This window comes from Pezoporus flaviventris, unplaced genomic scaffold, assembly GCF_033815535.1.
Source record: "Pezoporus flaviventris isolate CSIRO_AGI_PZ_B2104156 unplaced genomic scaffold, CSIRO_AGI_Pfla_v1 ptg000188l, whole genome shotgun sequence".
In the NCBI taxonomy this organism is placed as follows: domain Eukaryota; kingdom Metazoa; phylum Chordata; class Aves; order Psittaciformes; family Psittacidae; genus Pezoporus; species Pezoporus flaviventris.
This window is the reverse complement of record NW_026892736.1, coordinates 167,608-187,136: the sequence shown is the minus strand read 5'-3', so window position 1 is coordinate 187,136 and position 19,529 is coordinate 167,608. Positions and strand designations below refer to the sequence as shown.

General features: G+C 55.0%; 1 protein-coding gene across 6 annotated transcripts in view; it reads right to left on the bottom strand.

The window, feature by feature from the left end:
* Positions 1-900: 900 nt before the first annotated feature.
* The window catches only part of RNF24 (ring finger protein 24), a 31,977-nt gene continuing 13,348 nt past the window's right edge, over positions 901-19,529 (bottom strand). For 3 of the 6 annotated variants that reach the window (XM_061440996.1, XM_061440993.1, XM_061440992.1), the window contains 5 exons: positions 11,992-12,141; positions 5,020-5,062; positions 4,160-4,201; positions 2,197-2,276; positions 901-1,090 (listed from right to left, as the gene is read on the bottom strand). In XM_061440996.1, coding sequence (XP_061296980.1) covers positions 952-1,090; positions 2,197-2,276; positions 4,160-4,201; positions 5,020-5,062; positions 11,992-12,134 — 447 coding nt within the window. In that variant the 5' untranslated portion in view covers positions 12,135-12,141 and the 3' untranslated portion in view covers positions 901-951. Of the gene's footprint in view, positions 1,091-2,196; positions 2,277-4,159; positions 4,202-5,019; positions 5,063-11,991; positions 12,142-12,854; positions 12,940-13,820; positions 14,043-14,921; positions 14,948-19,529 lie in introns of those variants that run through there. The other 3 variants (XM_061440990.1, XM_061440991.1, XM_061440994.1) reach the window with 3 other exon arrangements.

Below are 19,529 nucleotides of genomic sequence, written 5' to 3'. Positions count from 1 at the left end.
GAAGAAGAGCTGTGGAGGTGGGAGCTGCCGTGCCCAAATACAGCCCGTGAGGTGGTCGCCACCCCCAAATTGGGTTGGATTTGGGGGGTTTTGGCAAGGAAACCACTCCCACATCCCGTGTCGCTCACCCAGACCCAGTGGAACGGGATGGATGAATCCCAAGGATGGGATTTGCTGCCCTTCCCATGGTTCCATGGATCAGAGCAGGACAGTGCCCATCGCAGGGTGAGGTAGCCCATTGTGCCGAGGAGGGGCTGATGGCATCTTCCATGGGTGACACCGGCTCCTCCAGCCCGGATAAGCCCTTTTGGAGGGGCAGAGGGTGCCGAGGTGGCTCCGAATCCCGGGATCAGGGTGCCTGGAATGCCGAGATCCCATCTACATCGGAATCGCAACGGCAAAGGTAACCCTGTGCAGAGGAGAGCGGCTGAGATGCTCTGAGGTCCCCAAGTGTGTCTGGGTGCCATGGATGGGTGCAGGGCTGGGAAGTGAACCAGCCGGAACCCCTGGAATTCCCATCGGATGACAGCTGGGAGCTGATCTCCAATCCCATGGCGTGTAGGAGGTTGGCATTAGCCAGGCCTCTCTGTCGGAGGGGGACATCCCGTTGCCACAGGAGGCTGTGGGATGGCTCGATGCTGCTCCGTATCACTTCCCAATGGATATCGTGCAGGAGAAGGGATGTGCTGGAAGAAGGCTGAAGTGCAGGCACCCAACAAGGACCCCAGATCCCCTCCTCACCCCGGGAATGAGGAATCAAGCTCAGGCTCGAGAGGCTCCATCCCAGCACAGCTCCATGGAGGCAGCGATGGGGCATCACCCAGCAGGTACCTGCCCCGCACTAAAGTGCTCCGGGTCCCCCGTGTCCCTGCCTGTCCCTTGGTGCTCCGGCTGTCCCAGTGTGCCCGGGCTGGGGGGCATGGCCATGGGGCGGTCCATGGGATGCTGGAGCTATACAATGTTCTCTGCCCCGGGCAGGGGGCCCTGGGGGGGGCCGGGGTCCTGCTGCTTGTGCAGCTGCGCCAGCTGCAGCACTGGCATGTTGCAGAGCGGGCAGACCTTGCGCACCTCCAGCCACTTGATGAGGCACCTGTGGGGGGGAAACACGGGAAAGGGGGTTATGGGGTGCTAGACATGGGAAACCCACAGCTGGGACCCCAACACAGCAGTGCTGGGCCCTGACACCCCCTTTTAGTGCCATTATCGGGCCTTTGTGTGTGTGTAGATACAAGGAGTATTCATAGACTGAGCGTGGTGTGGGTCGGAAGGGAGCTTAAAGCTCATCCCGTTCCAGCCCCATTTCTGCCTAAGAGCTCATCTCAGTCTCCCCTCTGGCAGGTTCAAGCCATTCCCCTTGGCCTGTCCCTACATCCCCTTGTCCCAAGCCCCTCTCCAGCTTTCCTGCAGCCCCTTTAGGCACTGGAGCTGCTCTAAGGTCTCCCCTTCAGGAGCCTTCTCTTGTCCAGGCTGAACAGATTTACATGAAATTCATATATATATGAAACTTCTATATATATTTATATAACATACATGAATTTATGTATGTATATATAAACATATGTTAAGTATATATAGATATGGATGTATATACACATTTATTTACATATGTATATATACATATTTCATAGAATCAAAGCCTCATGAGGACCACCAAGACCAACTCCCAGCTCGGCCCAAGTCCAAGCCCTCATCCAAGGGGGATGTCCAAACACTCCTCAGACACAAGCAGCTTTGGGAGCTTGTTTCCCAGCGAGCTGCAATGCCTATAAATGGGCATTTTATCCATAGATACTGAATTATACATGTAAATATGAATATACACACATAAGGATGGACATACCTAGAATCTTCGAATGGTTTGGGGTCAAAAGGACCTTCAGATCATCTAGTTCCATGTTTTGGAATATAATATCAATATAACATAATATATAATTAATATAATATGTGTGTCTATATACAGATACATGTATATATCTATATATAAGTGGTTTTGCCAGCTCACAACTTGACCATCGCTGCTCCAAATGCTCAAATTCAAATGCTCAAATTCATTCCAATTCCCATTCTTTCCCCCTGGGATTGGGATTAGGCTGGGCTAAACCCGGCCTGAGGAGCAGCAGCACCAGGAGCCCCGACCCAAGGGCCTTTGCAGTGCTCCCGGGCAGGATGCAGGGCAGCCCCGCTGCCCACACTCACTTCCTGTGGAAGGCATGTTTGCAGGGACAGATCCCCAGCTCGTCCTTGGGCTTGAACTCCTCCAGGCACACGGCACAGATCTGAGAGGGGGGAAGCAGAGAGGAGCGGTCAGGGCATGGGAAGTGGTTTTGTGCACATGGAAACCCCAGGGACACCCCCAAACTGACCTAAACCCAGCCTGGTTTGGGTTGGAAGGGACCTTAAAGCTCCTCCAGCTCCAACCCCTGCCACGGGCAGGGACCCCTTCCACTAGAGCAGCTTGCTCCAAGCCCCTGTGTCCAACCTGGCCTTGAACACTGCCAGGGATGGGGCAGCCACAGCTTCTCTGGGCACCCTGTGCCAGCGCCTCAGCACCCTCCCAGGGAAGAGCTTCTGCCTAAGAGCTCATCTCAGTCTCCCCTCTGGCAGGTTCAAGCCATTCCCCTTGGCCTGGTCCCACATCCCTTGTCCCAAGCCCCTCTCCAGCTTTCCTGCAGCCCCTTTAGGCACTGGAAGTTCCCCCTTGGCCACTTCCCCCCTCCTGCCCCGGTGCTCACCTCATCTCTGCCTTTGCCTGGGGGAAAAAAGGGGAATTTGGGTTCTGATGCCAGTGCTGGCGGCGGGGAGGGAAAATCCCCCCTTTGCCACAGGGAATTCCCACTCCTTTGGAGCTCCAAACCCTCCAGCCTGACCCAGACCCCCCTAAAGCCTTCCCAGGCTTCACTGCACAACCTCTGGGATCCCAGGCTGAGGCTTGGGTCTGCCTTTCCCAATGGAAAGGACTCTGGAGCCTCCCTGGAGCAACAGGCACACGGCTGGGATGTGCCAGGAGGCTTTTGGGTGCACGAGGACAAAAGCCACACTGCTGCCTGGTGCCCGGGATGGAGCTGCATCCATAGGGATAACGGGGATGAGAAGGCAAAGGGTGCATCTCTATCCCAGCGCTGGAGAAGTCAATGGCTGTCATCCCAGCCGAAATGTTCCCCTACACTGCATTTTCCTGATGTATTTTGGCTATTCCTGGGGATTTGGGATATTCCCAGCTGTTTGTCCCAGCCCCCCTGGCTTGGGAGTCTCCCTCATCCCCAAACAATGGCCAGCTCCGCTGCCAAAATCCCTCGGGATGAAGCAGGCGGGCACCAACACCACGGGAGCCATGGCGCCTGTCCATACGTTCCAGAGCACCATTGGCTGGGATAATCCCCAGGGAACACACACATCTGGAGCTCCAGGAAGCCCTGGGAGAGGCGGATGATGGGAAAAGGGGGAAAACCAAAGCCAGATCCACAGGGATGAGGAGCTCAGCAGCACTTTCCCCTCCGCACAGCTCCTTGTGAGCGCTGGCAGCAGCCCCTGGTGTTGCTCAATCCCCCCCTGTTCTGCTTCCCAGCACGGCACATCCCAAATCCCAATGCCCAAAAAGGGATATTTTCCATGGAGCTGGAGCTAAACCGCTTCTTCCAGCCTTTCCCAAATGCCAGGGAAGAGCTCGAGCTGCTCTGCCCCCTGCCCCATGGACCCATCGTCCGCTCTGAAAGCATCTGGGCTGCGGATGGAGGGGATGGAGGCTTAACCCAGCCGTTCCCAGGCACATTCCCAAATCCCTCCTGCAGTCAGCTTCTCGCCCTGGGAAGTGCTTTCAAGCCCCAGTGCTGGCAGAAACCCCACTGCAAGTCACGTTAAGGGGAGCGCATCAGAAACAGGAGCCTCAAGCCAGGACCGTTCTGTCCCTGTCTGCAACTCCTGCCCTTGGGAATCAGCTCCTCGGCTGTGGGGAGCAGAGGGTGAGGAGGAATCACGGGGCAGGCTCTTGTTGCTCTCATCCCAATCTCCCCTCTGCCAGGTTAAAGCCATAAGGATGCAGTGAAAACTGAAAGCACCCGGGTGGAGGAGGGTGCTGGGAACTGGCTGCATCCTACCTGCGCCTGTCCTCCAGCCCCAGTGTGAGGAAGAGGAGGGTGAAGGCCTCTTTGCCACTACTCACCTCATGCAGGTTCAGCTCCTTCACCTTCTCCTTGAGTATAACCTGCAACACAGAGCACTCCATCAGGACGCAGCTTCTGCCAGGAGTATGCATAGGAAAACCCTCCCCAGGGGTCCCAGGTGATTGTCCCAGTTTAACTGGAACCCCCCCAGTACACTCAGCACAGCCATGGAGCACTGGGGGCCAGGAAGAAGGCAGAGCTGGCAGAGCTGTAACCATCACCCCAAGGACCAAACCCCCCCCCATATTTAAACCTCTTGTGCTTCCTCACTCTGCCACAAGCTCCTGCATGGACATCGGCTGCTCCAGCTTCACTCCATCCAGGCTAAATGCCTGGGGAGGGCTATAAATCTAGGATGATCATGTGTTATCCTATCCTATCTCATCATATCATATATCATATCCAGCCCAACTCCATCCAGTTTCCTGCTTGAACAGCAGATTGGAGGCAGAAAGATTCCACAAGCCCTGGAGACGATGGGGCATTGAAGCAGGATCCTGACATCGAGCCTCTTGGTCGTGTTCCTTTAGCACCGGTGTGTGTGGAAAGCCAGGTGATGTTCCCACTGAGACATCCCTATGAGAGCCCCGTGGCTGGATCAGAGCAGCCGGGTCCAACCCCAGGAGCAGATCTGGACCCAACATGGTTTGGCCATGAGGAAGCAGTGGTGTTACTGCTCACGATGGGAGATGTCCCCACTAAATCAGTGGGGACAGAGGTTTACGTGGACATTGTGACTTCCCTTTGATGGCCAAAGGCCTCCCAAGGAGAAGAACAGCAGAAGGAAAGCTGATGGAGTGACTGCTTCAGCATGGATTTGGCACTGAGGAGAAGAGAACTTAACTGTGCATCACCTCACCTGTTTGTAGGCGTAGAGCTCTTTGTGTGCTTGATGTCTGAGCCTGCAATCAGAACAAGGAGAAGCATGAAGACTGGGCAAGGAAACAGGGTTTCTGCACCCCCTCCAGCGTTTCATTTCCCTCCTTCCCTGATTTAATGCCCTTCTTTCTTCATTTCAGAGCTGAGAATGGCCATGGGAAACCACGCATCCAGGCAGCTGGGAGAGCAGCGTCTCCATCCAGAAGCACACAACCTCCTCCTCTGCTCCTCTCTGACCTCCCTCGTCTTCCACGCAGGCACCATCAAGTTACCACCAGTAAGACCAGCAAGAGCTGTTGAATAAACCAGGAGCTGCCATAAATCCCTACTACAGATCCCTGCTACTGAACTACCGCTGCTGCCAGCAGGTCCTACACTGGATGTGGTACCTTCTTCCTTAGACCCAAGGGGGAAGGAGGCCTTCCTGCACAGAGGTTTCCCACTGAAGCCCCCATCACAATGCTTGGGCAACGCTGGGTTCCTCAAACCCAGCTTTATCTTCCATTATAAGATCCCTTGAGCTGCTTCTGCCCCCCCCCCCCCAGACCGAGGAAGAAGCATTCAACAAGAGTCATCCGTGTGGCTGAGCAAGCAAAGGATGGTGCTCACCCCAACACCGGCACAGAAAGCTTTGGAAGGGAAGCACCAGGACATCTTCCATCTCTCACTTCCTATCCCAGGGGTAATTCAATAGCCAGAGATAAGGAGATGCCAAACCCACAAGGAAACAAGCCTTCACCTTGGGGGCTTTTTCCTAACCAGGAGAGCAGGAGGGGGGTGCTGTGTTAAAGGATGGGGAGACTGAGCAAAACAGCAGGAACACATCACATCCCTGCACAGCTTTCAGCTCAATCCCAGCACAAACACAGCCTGAATGGAGCCCGGATGGAGCAGCCCTGAGGAGCAGCACTGGGGGTGTTGGGTGAGGAGAAGCTCCCCATGACCCAGCTTCAGTGAGCACTTGAGCCCAGACCCCCCCCCCCGGTGTGCTGGGTGCACCCCCAGAGCGTGAGCAGCAGCTCAGGGAGGGGATCCTGCCCCTCTGCTGCGCTCTGGGGAGACCCCCCCTGCAGCCCTGATCCAGCAGCACAAGAGGGACGTGGAGCTGCTGGAGCGAGGCCAGAGGAGGCCATGGAGATGCTGCGAGGGCTGGAGCAGCTCTGCTCTGGAGCCAGGCTGAGAGAGCTGGGCTGGGGCAGCCTGGACAAGAGAAGGCTCCTCAAGGGGAGACCTGAGAGCAGCTCCAGTGCCTGAAGGGGCTGCAGAAAAGCTGGAGAGGGGCTTGGGACAAGGGATGTAGGGACAGGCCAAGGGGAATGGCTTGAACCTGCCCGAGGGGAGACTGAGATGAGCTCTTAGGCAGAAGCTCTTCCCTGGGAGGGTGCTGAGGCGCTGGCACAGGGTGCCCAGAGAAGCTGTGGCTGCCCCATCCCTGGCAGTGTTCAAGGCCAGGTTGGACACAGGGGCTTGGAGCAAGCTGCTCTAGTGGAAGGGGTCCCTGCCTGTGGCAGGGGTTGGAGCTGGAGGAGCTTTAAGCTCCCTTCCCACCCAACCCATGTCATCCCACGATCAATAAAACATCCCTCCCAACAGCAGCCCAGTTCCCACATCCCGGCGGATCGCTCTGGCTGGAGAAGCTGATCCTCCTCAAATCAGTACCTTTAAACCCCCCACCTAACACTGCTCCTCATTTCAAGACGTGCCATTTAGTGAAGTGCTCTGCAGTCTCACAAAGGGCTTTCCATCAGATGTCCTCGAGTGTCTGCAGCGCTTGGACAACCAGAGCAGCATCGTCCCTGTCTCCAGTGGGATTTCAGCTGGGAAACTCCCTTGCCTGTAGTTTCACTTCCCAAAAAGCTATTCCAGGGCTGGCTCAACCCCTGCCCGTTTCACCCGGAGCTCTCCGAGGCTTCCAGCTCCCACAAGGCTGCAGTGGGTGCTACATAAAAAACAGGATGTAAAATACATCCCTTTTGTGCTCAAAAACACCCCCATAAATGGTCCTGGACCTTCAAAGTTGAGGAACGACTGCGAGAGAGATGCAATAAATCAGCTCCTGAGCCTCCCATTCCACAGGGAGCCATCCCTGCTCCTCCAGTGCTGCCGCCTGGCAGGGAACCTGCCTGCAGAGCCGGGGATGAAAGTGGGGTCAGGATCCCTCCACCAGTGCCCCCGAGCAGCAACGGGAGCAGAAGATGCAGGCACAATGGAGCGAACAGGCTGAAACCAGCCCGATCCGCAGGGATGCCGGCGGCTGGGAAACTGGTTATGAAAGACAGATGGGGCAAAGCAGGCTGCAGGGCTGGAGGCTGCATAGGAGGGGGGAAACTCTGCCGGCATGGGAAAAGGAATCTGCCCTATGGAGCACTGAGCACCACAGGCAAAGCCAGCAGAGGGAATGTGTTGTGTAGAACAGGGCCAAGACGTGGTGGTGGCATCTGGACGCGGATCCACGCAGCTCGGATGCCACGGGATCAAGGTACACAGGGAGAATGTGCCAAAATCACCCCCTCCCTGAAGGTTATGGGGAAGGGCACGAGCACATCTGGTCCTGAAGTGTGTGAGCTCCGTCTGCCCTTCCGTGCTCCCCTTCCCAAGTCAGGATCCGGGGGCAGTCGGATCCCAGTTGGACCTTACACAGCTGTTGTAATGAGACCCGGGATGCTGGCAGGCGTTATTCCCTGCTGGACACGGGGCTCCATCCATCTCCTGTCAGGAGCTGTGACTCCAGAGGAATGTCTGGCAGATGCGGGTTTAGATAAGGGACCACACAGCGGCTTAGAAACCAGCGCAGGGCTGGAGACTGCGTGTGTACGAGCACCACCACCCATCCACGAATGCAGTAACGGCCTTCCGTGGGGTCTGTGCTCTCTTCCCAAGCTTTCCATGCTTCCCACAGGAAAGGGAGCACCTCACTTACCTGAGTGACTCCAAATCAAGCGAACAACTACAGGAATAAACTGGAGGAAACCCTTTGGCAGGTTTCCCTCCAGGATCTGCTTGTTTCATCGAATCCCAGCCTGGTTCGTGTTGGAAGGGAGCTTAAAGCTCATCCAGCTCCAACCCCTGCCACGGGCAGGGACCCCTTCCACTAGAGCAGCTTGCTCCAAGCCCCTGTGTCCAACCTGGCCTTGAGCACTGCCAGGGATGGGGCAGCCACAGCTTCTCTGGGCACCCTGTGCCAGCGCCTCAGCACCCTCCCAGGGAAGAGCTTCTGCCTTATCTCTAACCCGAACTTCCCCTGTTTCAGTTTGAACCCATCACCCCTTGTCCTATCACTACAGTCCCTAATGAAGAGTCCCTCCCCAGCATCCTTGCAGACCCCTTCAGACACTGGAAGCTGCTCTGAGGTCTCCACGCAGCCTTCTCTCCTCCAGGCTGGACAGCCCCTGTGTCCCCAGCAGAGATCAGACACAAACAGCCACCTGCAGCACTTCCGCTCCTCTTTCTCCCCTTTTTCCCGTTAACTTTTCCAGGCAGAGATGGGAGCACGAGGACAGGACCTGTGCTTTGTACCAGAGCGGTTTCCAGCAGCAGAAGAGCTCAAGATCCACCTGGACTGCACAGACAGCGATGATCTTTGCTTTGCTTTTGGCTGCAATTCCTACTGGATTCCATTTTGATCCAACCGGACTAAAACCATCACCTTTCCTCCCATCCGAGTGGGCAGTGCACTCTCTATGGACGTGGCTGTGAAGCAAAGTGCTCTCCTCCCCTGCTACACCCTTTACTTAATGCCATCAGCTCTGTGATGAAGAGGTAAATACACCAGATGCTGGTTCTTGCACACTCCAGCTGGGGATGCGAGGAGGGAGCATGGGATGCTCTGATCCCACGCAGGCGATGAGAACCAGGGCCCAGGGGATGGCGCCATGAGCCCCACACTTGTTGTTTGCCAAACAGATCATAGCATCACGGAATGGTTTGGGTTGGAAGGGACCTTAAACCTCCTCCAGTTCCAACCCCCTGCAATGGGCAGGACCACCTTCCGCTGGAGCAGGTTGCTCCAATGGGACCAAGACCCATCCAACCTGGCCTTGGGCACTGTCAAGGTGGAGCCACCAGCACAGGTAATCCCATGGCACAGCAAACCCCCTTCAAAACAAGGGCTGGAGGCTGCTGCTTTGGCTCTGTTTTGCCAATAGCAGAGCAGGGGGCAGCGGTTTGCAGAGCAATTCATGAAGTCCCTCTCGAGTTCAGTGCTATAAAGGGCTCGTGAGACGATCTAATCCAACCTCCCATCTATCACAGCGCGTTAAATAGCTCCTCAGTAACAGGAGCCAAAGCGTCTCATCCAGCAAGGCCCCTCTGTCTTCATTTAAAGACATGAGGAGACAGAGCACTTGCCACTTCCCTTGCTGGCTTGCTCCACCGGTTACTCACCCTCTCTCTTACAACAAGCCTCCCACTGCTAAATGTAAAGGTTCATAGAATCATAGAATCATAGAACAGTTTGGGTTGGAAAGGACCTTAAGATCATCCAGTTCCAACCCCCCTGCCATGGGCAGGGACACCTCACACTAAACCATGGCACCCAAGGCTCTGTCCAGCCTGGACTTGAACACTGCCAGGGATGGAGCATTCACAACCTCCCTGGGCAACCCATTCCAGTGCCTCACCACCCTCACAGGAAAGAATTTCCTCCTTAGATCCAATCTAAACTTCCCCTGTTTCAGTTTGAACCCATCACCCCTTGTCCTATCACTACAGTCCCTAATGAAGAGTCCCTCCCCAGCATCCCTATCGGCCCCCTTCAGATACTGGAAGCTGCTCTGAGGTCTCCACGCAGCCTTCTCTTCTCCAGCCTGAACAGCCCCAACTTCCTCAGCCTGTCTTCATACAGGAGGTGCTCCAGCCCCTGATCATCCTCGTGGCCTCCTCTGGACTTGTTCCAACAGTTCCATGTCCTTTTTATGTTGAGGACCCCAGAACTGCACACAATGCTCCAGGTGAGGTCTCAATATTGAGGTCACAGCACTCAGGTGAGGTTTTCTGGCCTGATCCCACAGACATGACCGCTTGTTGCTTCTTCTTAGGGGCAGAACACACCCAGCCAGGCCTGGTGCCCAGGAGAACGCTCTCAAAGCCCAAACCACCTCTCCATTTGCCAAGTGAGCTGTGTAGATTCAAGCTTCATCTGGGCAAAACACACCCCTGAACCTTCTGAACACCGCTTGTCTGCTCCTTATGCATCCCCCTCCCATTGGTGTCCCAGTTAAAATGGGAACACTGGATGTGGATGCAGTATCCCAGCACGGATTGTGCTAACATCGAGCACGGAGATACCAAGCTGGTTGGGGTGACCCCTTGATCTGCTTCTGCCTTATCTGCTGGGGTGGACAGATGTGTCCACCTTCAAACACCATTCTCTTACTCCTAACTGCAGGCAAAAGGGAGGATTGATGCCCAGGCAGCACAAATAACTGCTGGGTAACCCTGGCTTTGGGCTCACGTGCAAGCTTTATGAGGTTTTGCTTCATACAGAGCTGAAAAATAGATGGAAACGATCAAATATTCAGAGGGAGACACTGAAATCCTGCTTCCCTGCTCTACAAATGCAGGACAAAAGCCTCTGGATAAAAAACCTTAGTGAAAACCTTCTTCCTCTGTGATGGACAAGGGACCAGGCGCCTGTGTTATGGGGACAGAGGGAGGGGATGGGATGGCTGCGTGGCTAGCAGGGAGCTGAGGCCATCTGAAAAGCCAAAAGGGGTGGAAAGAGGATGGAAAAGCTCTTCTACAAGAGGGCTATTGCTGCCACAATTCCCAGGCACTGTGCTTTTCCCCACTCCCCTGCAGCAGGAAGACTTTCTCCTCTCAAGCAGTGGCCCAATTCCCTCCCCAGTGGCCCATAAACCAATTAACACAAGCCCCAAACGGGATCAACCTTTACCCCCCCGCCTCCTGCTCCCCGTTGCGCAGATTAACGCCTCAACCCTGCATCATTAATCTCTAAACTGTGCTGTTGAACGAGCAATTTGTGTCCCATAACCAACCTGACGGGCATTAAACATTCCTTACGCACACAGGACACGAGTTACTCATTAAAGAGGACAACCTGTTGAAACATTAAGCAGAAATGGAACCACAAAACATCCTTTTCCAGCCTGAGCGGCCGACTGTGTTTGCAGAGAGTCATGGAATCAACTGGGTTGGGAAAGACCTTTAAACTCACCCAGTCCAACCATTGCCCAGCACTGCCAAGGGCGCCACTGCCCCATGGCACTGAGGCCTCGTCTCCATGGGGTGTGAACACTTGCAGGGACAGTGACTGCAGCCCTGCCCTGGGCAGCCTGTTCCAATGCCTGAGCACCCTCTGGGGCAGGAATTGTTCCTCAGCTCCATCTAAACCTGCCCTGGTGCAGCTTGAGGCCGTTCCCTCTTGTCCCATCCCTTGTTCCTTGGGAGCAGAGCCCAGCCCCTCCTGGCTCCATCCTCCTGTCAGGCACTTGTAGGGAGCCATCAGGTCCCCCCTGAGCCTTCTCTTCTCCACACTGAACCCCCCAGGTCCCTCAGCCCTTCCCCATCACACTTGTGCTCCAGGCCCTGCACCAGCTCCAGTGCCCTTCTCTGGCCCCGCTCCAGCCCCTCAATATTCATGCCTTTAGGACCCTACAGACAAATACATCCTGGTTTTAAAGTGGAGAAGGGAATTGCCTGTGTGATTGGGAGCTCTGAGACGCACTGGGGAAGTGGGTTTCAGTACTCACTGTGTACACACTGTGCACACAGGCTCTGTTAGGGATAAACATTTGCTCTCCCACTACACGGCTGAGCAAACCCACTGGTGATGAGGCCAAGTTAAACCACTTCAGGGATCGCATCAGGTTGGCACAAGGCACGTTACGGAAAGCCAAGGCGATGCCATCGTCTTTTGGGCATGGAGGGACGAGCAACAGGCTCATTCTGAACCAGGGCAGCTCCTGAATGCAGCTGGGGAACGCTCCCTTACCTGATCAAGTAGCAACAGAAGAGCAAACTGAGGATGAAGACGAAGATGGCCGTGCCGAAAACCACGATGTATATGTTGAGAGGCAGGTTCTGGAACCCGATGTTCGGCATCCTGAAACTGTAATGCTGGAAGTCTGAGCTCATGGGTAGGCTGCGGGAGAAAACACATGGACAGGAGGCTCCTTTAGCAGCATGGGGATGCCCTTTGGACACCAATGGTCCCCCTAAAGGGAGCATGGGGGAAGGAGAAGGCATTGAGCAGCGCTGCCTCCTTGCTCGTCCCCCCTGGGGTGCCCAAAACTGAGCTCCGGGCTCACACCACTGAAAACAAAGCAGGGCTGCATCAGCCAGGGCTGGGATTCTTCTCCTCCCGCTGGGAGTTTCTCCTCCAGCTATTTTCCCCTCGTCCCTACACACATCATCCTTCAAGTTAAACACCACAACAGACGGACGGCAGGGATCTGCAGCCAGTTGCAGCCAGTGTCCCCCAAGCCCCTCATTACTTAGACCGAAACACTGGAAGCAGCCAGAAAAACCTCGTAGCAAAGCAGGTTTTCCTTCCTTTCCCCTCCTGTGCTTTCCAAACTGATTCCTCCTTCCATAGAAATCCCCCCCCTCCCAAAGCATGGAGCATGGACACGAACCGGCGCGGGTTCAACACGCTCCACACAGAGAGAACGAGGACGACATTCCCATCCCCTCCGCAGCGCTGCCAAGGAATTACAGGAGCCATAAAAGAGACTTGGTTTGGGTTTTTCCAGGGAATTTTTGCAGGTTCCAGCTCTATTCCTCAGCCCAACCCCAAAGCTGCTTCCCCTCAGCAAAGCCCCAAAGGAGATGCAATGATTTGAGCTGTCCACGCACCACGGCTCGCACCAAACCCTCCCTCCCCTTGGAGAGACCAAACTAAACCAGGAGCAGCTGCCTGGAATAAGGATTGCAATGGATCCCCTCTCTCATGGCTTTTAGGATGCACTGCGCAGGATGTGAGTACGTTACCATCACCCTGACAGGGTGCTCTTCAGGGGTAAGGCAGGAACCAACCCGGTGTCTCTGTCTCCCCACGTTAACACTCAAAGCCAAGCACATCTTTCCCCCTTCCCTTCATGACTCCTTCCTTTTGCGATCCTTCTTTGAAGCATTCACCCCTGAACGATCACAACCGTCCCTGGCCAGGCAGAGAGTTCACCCCCAGCTTGGAAGAGGCAGTTCAAGAGCTATGGCTCGTGTTCTCCTTCCTGCCCACAGCACAGGGCTGGACGGGGCACGCACCGAAGTTCCCCAACCAGCAGGGAAAGTACCTGAAGCCTGAGCCCTGTTTCCTAAATACAATTACTGAGGGATAACAAAACCCTCCCCTGGAGCAGGGGGTTTTCCAGGGAGCAGTAATTGCACCTCTCCCACTTGTACACGGGGTGAGGAGGTGGCACCTCACTGCTTCAGTCTTTACCAGGAGGGTGCTGAGGCGCTGGCACAGGGTGCCCAGAGAAGCTGTGGCTGCCCCATCCCTGGCAGTGTTCAAGGCCAGGTTGGACACAGGGGCTTGGAGCAAGCTGCTCTAGTGGAAGGGGTCCCTGCTGTGGAACTGGATTGAGCTTTAAGCTCCCTTCCAACCCAACCCATTCCATGATGATTCTAAACCCAAACCATACCGGGGAGCAACACCAAAACCCAAAGCATCCTGCAAGCACCCCAGTGCTCCAAGCAGCCTCCTCGCTCCTGCATCTCCTTTCCCCCTTCAGATCCTGTTTCTGCTGAACCTTCTGCTCCTTCCTCTCCTCTCCCATCCCCTCTGCATCACTCACATCCCTGCTGATGGGACACACTCACCTTTCAGCCCCTTGCCCGCACCCTCCTCGCGCCCCTCGCCGAAGGCAGCATCTCCACCATTCCAGCCCGGAATTCCCAGCCCGGAGCCTCCTCGCTCCGGCTGCTTTCGGATTCCTCGGCTCGCTGGAAGTTCGGGGGCGATTTCTGGGAAAGCCTGGATTTGATTAAAGCCTCCAGAGACCAACACGCATGTTCAGACGCTCCCGGCTCAACGGGGATACGCTACAGGAGCTCGGAGACGCGGCACAGCCCCCTGCCAGCACTGGTAGGATGGGGTTTTATAGCCCAGCAACCACCCTGCAGCTCACACTCCTCCACCAATGCTTGCTCTGCTCAGCCCAGCCTGGTTTGCTTTGCAAATCAAGGAGGAAAAGCCCAAACCAGCCCCGAAACCTTTGTTCCCAGCTCTTGGCAGGGTTAATGCACAGCTCATAGGCTTGGGTTTGGTTTCCATGCCCTGCTGGGTCAAAGGGATTTGACACGGTTCAGGGGCTCTCCCCTCTGTCACACTCATCCATGGAGGATGTTTTGGCTGGAGGATGAGGCTCTGCCTGTCCCTGCCTGCACTGGGGCTGATGGTCACTGGTGTTGGCCAAGGTTTGGGTGGCTCCAGCTCCTCAACCACTCCAAGAGAAGGTCAGAGATGCTCCATGTGGGAAAGCTTCAGGTGCAAGGAAGGAGAAAACATTCTTGGAGAAGAGGCAACACAACCAACCAGCACTGGACTATTGATTTCCTTTCCATTATAACTCCTGTAACCGGAGATGCTCTTCCTACCAAAGGCAGGGGGTTCAATCCAGCTCTTGCATCGGGAGATACCACAGAAGACCAAGCACAAAAGCAGACGATGGATAAGGAAGATCCAGGCTGCATTTAGCATCTCATGAAGCCAAGAGAAACCCCTTATGGTCATGTCCAACTGATCCATGCAGCTTTTCCACCAGTCCCCACGACCCCAGCTACAAACCATCCCACCGCCACCAAACAACTGATCCAGAGAAACAAAGCTCCATCCCACACACCCCATCCTCCTTTCTTCTCCCAGTGGTACCTAATATTCTGCCCCCAAAGGACACCCCCAATGCAGCCATGCATCCCTACCTGCCAGCCATACCGCAGCACTCTGCCCCCTTTGGTCCCCCACGGTGCCGGTCCAGATTCATCCAAGCCTTGTGTGCAGTAACCTGCCCCATATCAGAGCAACCCTGGTCCACGTCCTCCCTTCCTCATGCTGCCGAGGAGGGTTATGGCAAACCCCATGGATGTGAGAGGGGAAAAACTCCAGTTGTGCTGCCCAGGATGCAGGAAACTGTTAACTTGAGCAGACTCCAGTGAAATGGGATGAGTTGAAGCAGCCAAGCTTTGGGGTTGGGCTTTTTTTGGCCTTTCTGGAAGTGGGGGAGGAGGAGGATCTGTATTTTAATCTGCTTCAGATTCGTGAGAGCACAGCCAAGAGAAATAAAAAAGGAGCCATAAAGAAGGATGAAAAGTTTCTGGTGCAGAACAAAAGCCTCCCTGTTGCTCTCTGCACGGCCACGGCATTGCAGATGGTCCTCCTGGGGCACCCACCACAGCCCCGGGATGGAGACTGGGATGAGCTGCCTGTAGAAAAGGGGGTTGGTACCACAGAAACACTCACCCAAGGAAGGATTTCCCCAGTGGATGGGACCCTCTCTGCAGTGTGAGGGGGGAATCATAGACTAGTTAGGGTTGGAAAGGGCCTTAAGATCATCCAGTTCCAACCCCCCTGCCGTGGGCAGGGACACCTCACACTAAATCATGTCACCCAAGGCCTTGTCCAACCTGGTCTTGAACACTGCCAGGGATGGAGCATTCACATGAATCCCAGGTTGGAAGAGACCTCAAGCACCATCTGGTCCAACCTTTCCAGGCAAAGCATCACCTGCACTGGATGTCCCAGCACCCTGTCCAGCCCAGTCTTAACAGTGTCCAACGCTGGGGAGCCACCACTTCCCTGGGGAGATGATTCCAATGCTTGTTCTCATGGTGAAACATCTTCCCTCCTGTGTCCACTTGGAATCTCCCCAGCAGCAACTTGTGCCCATCACCCCTCGTCTTTCCCATGGGGCTCCTTGTCCAAAGGGACTCTCTGTCTTCTTTGCAGCCCCACTTTAACTACTGGAACACGGTGACAAGGTCTCCCTGAGCCTTCTCTTCCCCAGGCTCAACACTCCCAGCTCTCTCAGCCTGGCCTCACATTCCAGGAAGATGCTGACTTGCTCCTCTATAAAAGGAACCTGCCACGACGGCACAAATGAAGCAGTGAGGAACGTGGGCAGGTGCCTGCATCGTGCCCTGTTTCTGCCCTCGTCTCTGCCTGCACATTGGTCCATCGGGTCTGTGTGTCCTCACAGAGCATGAAATCAAGGGGAGAGGAGCCCTGAACATGGAGGGCTGGGAAGGCAGCACCACTGCTCCGGCCACCAGCAGCACTCAAGCAGAAGGAATGAGTTTGCTGAAGAAAGATGAAGCTGGGGAATGAGTGGGGAGAAAACAGCCCTGAACCAGGGAAGTGCTGGGAGAGCCTCAAGGGGTGGTTGGAGAAGAGCTGCTCTGGTGCAGATACATACGTCTACATACATGCGTATTTCTTTATGATATGTGTATTCATAGAACCCCAGCCTGGTTTGTGGTGGAAGGGACCTGAAAGCTCATCCAGTTCCAGCTTGCTCCAAGCCCCTGTGTCCAACCTGGCCTTGAACACTGCCAGGGATGGGGCAGCCACAGCTTCTCTGGGCACCCTGTGCCAGCGCCTCAGCACCCTCCCAGGGAAGAGCTTCTGCCTAAGAGCTCATCTCAGTCTCCCCTCGGGCAGGTTAAAGCCATTCCCCTTGGCCTGTCCCTACATCCCTTGTCCCAAGCCCCTCTCCAGCTTTCCTGCAGCCCCTTTAGGCACTGGAGCTGCTCTCAGGTCTCCCCTTCAGGAGCCTTCTCTTGTCCAGGCTGCCCCAGCCCAGCTCTCTCAGCCTGGCTCCAGAGCAGAGCTGCTCCAGCCCTCGCAGCATCTCCATGGCCTCCTCCGGCCTCGCTCCAGCAGCTCCACGTCCCTCTTGTGTCCCTCCTTCTTGTCCTTCTGACATTGCAATATACCAGTGTACGATAGTGCATATATACACTATGTACATATATACATCAAACAAAACCCCCTTCACCTAAAGCAAAGGAGAGAATGCCTGCTTTCCCCATTCTACATGAAGGGAACTGGTGGGTGTTTATTTAACAATACAACAGCTTCCAAAATCAAAAGGGAATGGGGCTGTACACAGGCACAGGGAAAGAGCCAGGAATGGGAATGCCACAAAGCAGAATGACCCCAGCTCATTCTTTACACCTTCCAGTGAATAACCCGAGTGGGGCTGAGCACATCCCCAATCCTTCGATGACTCCACAACAACGAGCCCTAATGAAAAGCCAGGTTATGGCTAATGGCACACTGGGAAGTCAGGAGGTGAAGTGCTACAGGTCAGCATTAGCTCACCGGCTTCACAGCGCTCTGATTGCGAGCTGGGTGGTTAAGGCAAACCTAAACAAACCACCGGGTCAAACTAATCCCTGCTGTAATCATAGCAAGCACTTAATCAACAAGACCAACCTCTGCCCCAGAGCTTTCCTGAGGAGCTCTCAAAGGCACTGACAGAGGAAGCAGTTCGTTGCTCACAGGTAGAGAAACTGAGGCAGGGAGGAGGGGATGCTGCTGGACCGCTGCAGGTGATGCCACGAGCATCAGTGATGGGCTAAAAGCCACAAACTGACTCTTTCCAGCTGCTTTGCTGTGTGGTTTTTAAAGCTGGTCTAGTGGAAGGTGTCTCTGCTCATGGCAATAGGGTTGGAACTGGATGAGCTTTAAGGTCCCTTCAACTCAAGTCTGATCCTGCGAACCTTTAACTGGGGAAACTGGATGGAGCTGGCGATCTCCCACAGCATCCCAAGCGAGCGAATCCATCCCATCTCCAGGTAACACCGAGCTTTAAAAACCCAACCCACCCCGACACGGGCAGGCTCGTGGAAAGCAGGAATCTCAAGGGAAATAAAAAGCAATGTTAACCCTCCCGGATAAAACACTGGATCGATGGGAAAGGTTTGAGGCGGGTGCGAGCGGCATCTCCAGGTTCAAGGGCGTTACGCAAGTCCCCAGCGGGTTTAACACGGGTTTAAGCCAAACGGTTATTAACTGGGTTGAAAGTTAAAGTGTGAGCAGCTGACGAGAGCCTGCTGAAACACCCCGAGTTGTAGTGGCCAGCAGAGCATTCTTCCATGCAACGGACCCACAGCATAAAGGTTAATGCGTGGCTCGGACTAATGGGATAATGCAGGATATTTGCCGCAAAGAGCAGTGACAAGAGGTGCCTAACGCCAGGGCAAACCCCCCCCCCTCCCCCTTGTGAACCCCAAAAGGAAAACACAGCCCCACCTGGAGCAGCTGGAAGGAATTTCTTTCAGCTCCACCTCTGGAGCTGGTCCAGAGCAGTGGGAAAATCACAAGCAGCTGCAGGGTAGCCCCTGAACAGCATCAGTGTCACCAGAGAGATGCTGAGATGCCACACGGCCACGCTGCCTTCACATGGGATGGAACAAAGGGAGATCTAAGTGTGGTTCCGGCTGGAAGCCATCCTTTGCCATCCCAAACTGGGACAACAGGATTGAGATGTGTTGGAAGGGAGCTTAAAGCTCACCCAGCACCAACCCCTGCCAAGGGCAGGGACCCCTTCCACTAGAGCAGCTTGCTCCAAGCCCCTGTGTCCAGCCTGGCCTTGAACACTGCCAGGGATGGGGCAGCCACAGCTTCTCTGGGCACCCTGTGCCAGCGCCTCAGCACCCTCCCAGGGAAGAGCTTCTGCCTAAGAGCTCATCTCAGTCTCCCCTCTGGCAGGTTCAAGCCATTCCCCTTGGCCTGCCCCTACAGGCCCTGGTCCAAAGCCCCTCTCCAGATTCCTTGGGGGTGGTGCTGGATGCCCGTTGTGTGCCCGGACAACCAAAGACTCCAAAGTGACCTCCAAGCACGAACCGCTCCAAACCTTTGATCCCTTCTCCTCGAGAGTGAATCCGATGCTTTTTTAGTCCTGGAATCCGGAAATTTCCTGGCTGAGTTCCCTGGCTGACACCCAGCACGGATCCTTAACCCTCTCCACTGCCTTCGGGCTGGGGAACACTGGGACAATGGGACAGCAAAGCCTTTATGCTGAATACGCGGCAGCACAACTGGTACCGGTGCCAGTGTCAGTGCGGGGTTTGGATTGTGGAGAGTTTAAATGATCCCAAATGATAATTTCAATGATCCCATGGCCTTAATGCACAAAAGCACCTTTAAATGGGAAAGTTTATGCAGAAAACAGCTCAGCTCCCATGGCTCAGTGTAAAGTCAAGGGCTTTCACCCACCACAGGTTTGCTCAGGGCTGATTTTGCAAGTTCCAGGAATGAAGGCAAAAACAAACAGGGAAAACCAACCCCAAAGCGCAGATCAATAGGGCCTTTAGTCCCGTCTGCAGCAGGGGGGATGGAGTTTGGAGGAGAGCCCTGCCTGGGTCCTGGTGGATCCCAGGAAGGAGAAATGCAAATCACTGCTCAGGAGGTTTGAAGGGGAGCTGGCAGCTCCTCCCTGTGAAACACACACACAGGCTGCCCAAGCAGGGCTCTATTCACTTCTTGGGGATGAAATAACACTTGAGGAATTTTTTCCCTTTGACCCT